Source organism: Vigna radiata, unplaced genomic scaffold (assembly GCF_000741045.1).
Source record: "Vigna radiata var. radiata cultivar VC1973A unplaced genomic scaffold, Vradiata_ver6 scaffold_51, whole genome shotgun sequence".
Classification (NCBI taxonomy): Eukaryota; Viridiplantae; Streptophyta; class Magnoliopsida; order Fabales; family Fabaceae; genus Vigna; species Vigna radiata.
Genome location: NW_014542732.1, coordinates 1,134,654 through 1,140,750, shown reverse-complemented (window position 1 = coordinate 1,140,750; position 6,097 = coordinate 1,134,654). Strand labels below are relative to the sequence as shown.

Here is a 6,097-nt window from a genome sequence, read left to right as displayed (position 1 = left end):
ACCACACAGAACGGCTGAATATAACCCCACCTGTTTGGATGAAGTTGCGTAGGGGCAACATTCAAATTTCTCAACACATCCATATGAAAATCGGAGAAAGGGAGTCTAAGATACATATCAACAAACAGGCATGAATACATGTAAAAGAAGTGCCTTTCTGAGCTATGTTTATGATGGAAGACCTTTTCGTCTTCTCGACAGGGGGCTAATCTCATAGAACGCCCATAACCTAGATTCCTAAGGATACAACTATTCTCTATCCAAAACTCTAAAGATAATTTATCCGTAAAAGAGCTGGAGATGTCGTTAACGTCTCGCGACGCCCAGTCATAATTAATAACATCGACATAATTTTCGGCGTGGTCGTCTACTGCAATGCCGCCGTGAACAAAAACCCTACTACCATGTAGAATAGTGGAAATACCTACCTGGTCTACGACAAAAGGCCTATCAGATGAACTGGTTGGCACCTCTTGCCCCCTTTCTTCCACCACTGACGACGGACAACCAAGGCTAAGGGAAGAACTCATGTTTACCTGAGAAAGTGGAGTCACGGGGAGATATGGAAAAGGGAAGATTCCGGCGAAGCAAGGATAAGGAAAAAGATGAAGGAGTGCTCTGAAGTTCGAAGAACAGGGGAAATGGAAATGACGGTTGCAAAACCCTACATTAATGACCCCGTAACTGGCAGAAACCGTCAGAAAAACCCTCGGCCGTTGGATCGAAATGATCTGACGGTGACGCGATCTTAACTCTTCAACTACTCGCAGGGCGGGAAAAAGTTAATGATGATTTGGAACGCAAGCGACGCGCTTCAAAACGCTGCGTTGCAGGAAGCATTCAAAATGCCTCCGTAACAATTGAATGACTGGTTACCTAGGGTAACTCATGACCGCTCGGCATACCAAGATTACATGTCGCATAAAGCGGCCGGTCAGCTGAGATTACTCACTGCAAAACACAGTCGGTCCAATAAGAGTTCACGACAGCCTGAATTCCCTCACACTTTAAGTCCTGCATCCAATCGCCGATAAAGCGCAGCGCTTCATTTGGACTTGGGGGGATGATGTACGATATGATATTTGGGCCGAACGGTTACAATTAGTAACCGAACGGTTCAAGAGATTAGTGGGCTTCGATCATAAATGATGGGTCGTTATTATTGGGCCGACGGTCCATAGNAAGGATATAATCCATCGTATTCACATCTTAACAAAAATTATATCAGATAAAATCTGAACAGCCGGATATTCATGTATGACTGTTTATATTATATATTCTGTTTATATTTGATAATAATCTATATATACAGGACTGGAATCACAAGCCAGGTACGCTCTCTCTTATGCCATTTTGCTCTACAGTAAACTTGCGATTCTTGATCTGATTCATTCTGAATTAGCTGAGTGATTTCACTCTACATTCTCATATTGAGAATCCTTGGCCTTGCTCTCAAGGCTCTTCACTACTTACCTTAACTTGGGCGCCGGAGTGCCATTGCAGGTACCTCCCCCCTCCGGTCAAAACTTGGAGATTTCTGGACGGTTGAAGATTGAAGGAAAGCAGACGTTCAATTCACGAAAGAAGGTACACCAGTCTACTTAATCAACACAAAACGGGAGTGCCACATCATCCAGGTCAGTTCATTCGGTTCCCAAAATATTCATACCGAAACAATATTAATATGTTTAAAAAAATGTTTTAGAAAGGTAAATCCAGAATATATTTTTTAAATTTACTTTAAATTGTATATTTTAAAAAATATTTTTAAATTTGAAAATGTTTTTTAAATTATTTTTAAATGCATCTTGAATTCTATAATTTAAAAAATATTTTTGGATTTATAGATATATTTTAGAATGTACATTCTAAAATGCATGTTTAAAATATATTTCAAAATGTATATTTTGCATCATACTTTAACATCTGAAAATATTTTTTAAAATGTGCGCGAAATGGATTAAAATTTAGAAATGGTCTCAAAAGTAATTTAAGGACTAAAATAAGACAATTTAAAATTAAGAGATTAAAGTTGTAAAAAATGAACTAAAATTGGAATTAAGTTAAATTAATAAAGTGAGAAACGTGACATTGTTTAATTATTAGTGACAATAATAATGTCTGGAAAAGCAGTATTTTAGTTATATCTTAATCATGAATTTTGGAGTCATACCAATCTGATGGCAAAATGTTCTTATATTTGGATCAGTGAGCTTTGAACAATGTACCTTATTCTGTTAAAGAAAATAACAAAAAGAATGTTGTTTGGTTGACGAAACCCGTTGATTAGCTTTTGCAACAAAAGAAAACAGAATACGTCAACGCCAATTAATATCTCAGGTGTTACATTGCCGCAAAGCAAAGTTTCAGATTCTTATTAGGAAGACTAAGGACGTTTAGACCTCTTAGTTTCGACCAAAATTATATGCTTATGTGATTCTTTTGGCTCCTTCTATAAGTGAATGAATTCAGAAGACACTCCATTCTCTTTTATCGAAACATTATCCTCTGCTATAAATGAATATGGCAGGTGATGAGTATAATACGACAATCCCACATTGTATTAATTTTGAATTTTATTTTAAACTTTTCCATCTTTCTTGTCTTTACAGCACAAGTCCAAGAAGCATAACAGGAATACTGTGTCGTGACTTAGTGACAACTTATTAGTTGACTAATGCATTCAACTCATTAACCTGCACTAAATTGGACGGAATGGAGCCACTCGAGCAATAAACAAGCAAACTTCTTCTACTATTTAGGCATGAAATAATCTCCAAAGATCTATGAAGCTTACCTACGTTATTCAGTGTACACAGTCCAGAATCCCTCTCCTCTGCTAGTTGCAACTCTTTACACAGTACACAAACAGATCAATTGACAAATAGTGGCACGTACAGTTTACCTTGACTCAATGGCATGAGTTTCAGAGCCTCTTAAGAATGACCTGCGCCACCAAATTTGAAATGCCTTGCTTAGATTTGGACACTCAGTTCCATGGCTTGAGAAGTGTCGAAACCATTCCATGAAAAGTATGTACTGTTGATTTAGAGGTAGAGTAAGAAGTGTCTGACCCATAGCTTCTTGCAAAACCTTTATATCAAGTCCTCTTCTGCATCTCTGAAGCCAACCAAAGTCCAATAACATTGGCCGGAACCATGCCTGAAGAAGCCCTGATCGTGCTTCCAACCGGCATTGCAATTTCCTAGTAGCCATGGCAATAAAGAGAATTGCTGAAACACGACTTAGTTCATATCTAATCATTGGGGATGCACTATCGTGCATTTTAACAAGTTGGTGCTGATCTGCCCATATGTTCACAAAGTCCTCTGCTATTTGTCTATCAAGCATGATTTCCAACAACCAATTGATGTTATCAACCTGCCTTGAGATGCGTTCAATTAGTGGCTTATTCTTATCTTTCTTTGTTAAGTTTTCAGGGGGGATGGTATCTGATGCCTCCTCAAAGAGGCTTGACAGTGAGTCCAAACATGCGTGGCCAACAGAATACAGATCGTCTTTATTGAGGTCAAGATGATTCTTCTCATACACCGAGCTTTTGCAAAGAAGACCCTTCACCAGTGATTTTAGTTCATTTCTAGCATTGACATCCACACAAGTTGTGATAGACCAGACAAGCTGTCGAGCTACATTTGACTGGTAAGAGCAATCTGCTGAGTCGTGCAAGTAAAGCCTTCCTAGGATGTCTCTCGTTGTTGCTTCATCAAACTTAAATCTTGTGAATAGGCTTCTCAATTTTTCTTCTTCTTCTTCAGTCCAAGGCACAGCTTCGAGGTATTGCAAACACGACAAAACACCCTTGGTGAACATGATGCCGGCTGAAACCTAGTAATGAAATCAAAACAACCATGTAAGAGACTAAAGAACACCTATGTGCAGGCTCAAAACAAAAGAGAACAAGAAAAAAGATTCTTCAATTCCAAAATCACGTAAAAAGTTCCATTTGAAGCACATTGTCGTCTTAATACTTTCTTCAAGAAAATACAACATTCTGTTGATTTCATGCAAATTCATGGAACTTTTCCCGAGGGAACAACCCATTTCCTCAGACGAAGATGAAATGAACGCAGAACTAAGCAAGAACCAGAAAATGATAAGACTTGAGACAACTATTTAGATGATGCTTTTTGTGTTATTCTTTGAGGAAAAAGAAAGTTTTATCTTGGTAATCTATTTCACAGTTTTACTACATGAACTATTCAGATGAAAACTAGTTCCTGTTGTATAAACAGCAGCAAACAAGATATAAAAAATTTCATCTAAGCTTTCTACTTGAAAAACTCTTGCACTATTACATCAAGTGCACTACAGTACATGAAATAAGAACAACAAAAGAGATTGATACCAGCAATCAAAGACCCGAAGAACTAATAAGTACGAGAAGTCCTCCAAAGGAAAACAAACAGACCCAGAATTTAATTTAATAAAAAAAAAATGTTTTCTTTTATCTGTATATAGAAAAGTAAAGTGAAGTGTGAACCTCCAAAACGTCAATGCATCGAAAAACGCCGATGTTAAGAAGTCGTTTGGTGAGGCAATCGTCGTTTTCAAACATGAGCTCAATTGTCTCTCTGAACACGCCCAAGTTCTCAACTTCAGGAACCTCTATTCTACACATTTTGTTACTTCCACTCCAAGACGCAGCCCCTTTCTTGTAATCCTCTATCAACCCCGCGAACACTTCGGAATTCGAGCACAAAACCCCGGAGTTCACCTCCAGAACCATGCACCCGCCGTTCTTCCCTCTCAGGCTCATCCTCACATCCCTGTCGCCGGCTACCGGTGCCGGAGATCGTGGAAGCGGCGGTTCGGGAGAGGGGGAGGGAGCGGAGGTAGCGGCTACGGGATCGGAGTCAATGGGGGAGACTCTTCCCGGAGAGAGGATACGGCGAGGGTCGATCCGAGCGGGGATGCGGGATTTGGGGGAGGTCGGGAGGGAGAACGTGGGTTTGGAGTTGGGTTCGGGCTTGCGTGGGGGAAGAGGTTTGGAAGCGGTGATGTTGTCGGGACTGGAGGGAGGGACTGCGAAGGAGCAGCACCACGTGCGGCGGCGGTGGCGGTGGCGGTGGCGGCGGCGATGGTGGAAAGGGTCCATGCTGTGTTGGGTGCGTGAATTTCAGAAGAACTGCATCGGGGTGTGTGAGAGAGACGATGACGGTGTTTTTTAACGGCTGAGAGAGAGTGTGGTGTTGGATTTTTAGGCCTTGTTTCTTGAAATTTGAGCCGTTTTTTTGTTTTGTTTGTTATCTTGAGAATTGGATCGGAAAAGCTCGAGTGGAGTGGTTAATAATGCCTTCTGCTTCATATTGCATTTGGTTTTGATGGATCAATTGCTAAACATTGTTGTGTTAATTCCTGCTCCCCACATCTCCCCTACCTTTTCATTCTCTTCTAATTATTATGCAATCTCCAATCTTTTTACTTTTCTTTTTTTTTTTAATAAATGATATCTTTAACTACTTCTATCCTATCCAAATCTTCCTAATTTTAATTTATTTTTATGTTTAGTATTATTTTTAATGAACAATGATATTCATTTACATTTAAATCTCTACTCTCAATTTTCATTTCTAATATTCTTGTGTGTATATTTAAATGATTTAGTGATGGAATATAATTGTGATAGAAACATCTAAGTTCAGCGTTGATAAAACATTAAATCTGGTGACTTATGTCAAAATATTAACGTTATTCTTGGGATGAAAAAAAAAACTTAAGAAAACAAATTCTTGTTCTCTTTAACTCTTCGTTCAAAATTCATCTAATAATTTCACATACATTAATATTTATAAAACATTTGTTTAAGAATTTTAAAAATGATTTTTCATTAGTTTTTAATGGATAATGATATTTTTAGTCTATATTATTTTAATTTAAATATTATCTAAACAACTTTTTCATTTCTTGTTGTAAGGACTTACTTCTATTAATCATTTTGAGAATACAAAATCGAAAGATTTTTCAATTTAATTTTTTCATTTTATAAATGGCATCATTCAAGATTTTTTTTGTCATGTATTTTACCATCATTTCTAATTTTTCGTAAATTTGTCTATTTTTAGTTTCTCTAGTATTA

At 38.0% G+C, this 6,097-nt stretch overlaps 1 protein-coding gene across 1 annotated transcript; it reads right to left on the bottom strand.

Moving 5' to 3' along the window:
* Window positions 1-2,558: 2,558 nt before the first annotated feature.
* On the bottom strand, window positions 2,559-5,410 carry LOC106780647 (BTB/POZ domain-containing protein At2g13690). The gene is made up of 2 exons (XM_014668944.2): window positions 4,502-5,410; window positions 2,559-3,846 (listed from the first exon to the last, which is right to left on the bottom strand). The coding sequence occupies exons 1-2, from the start codon at window positions 5,114-5,116 to the stop codon at window positions 2,902-2,904; spliced, it is 1,560 nt and encodes a 519-aa protein (XP_014524430.1). The 5' UTR covers window positions 5,117-5,410; the 3' UTR covers window positions 2,559-2,901.
* Window positions 5,411-6,097: the final 687 nt, after the last annotated feature.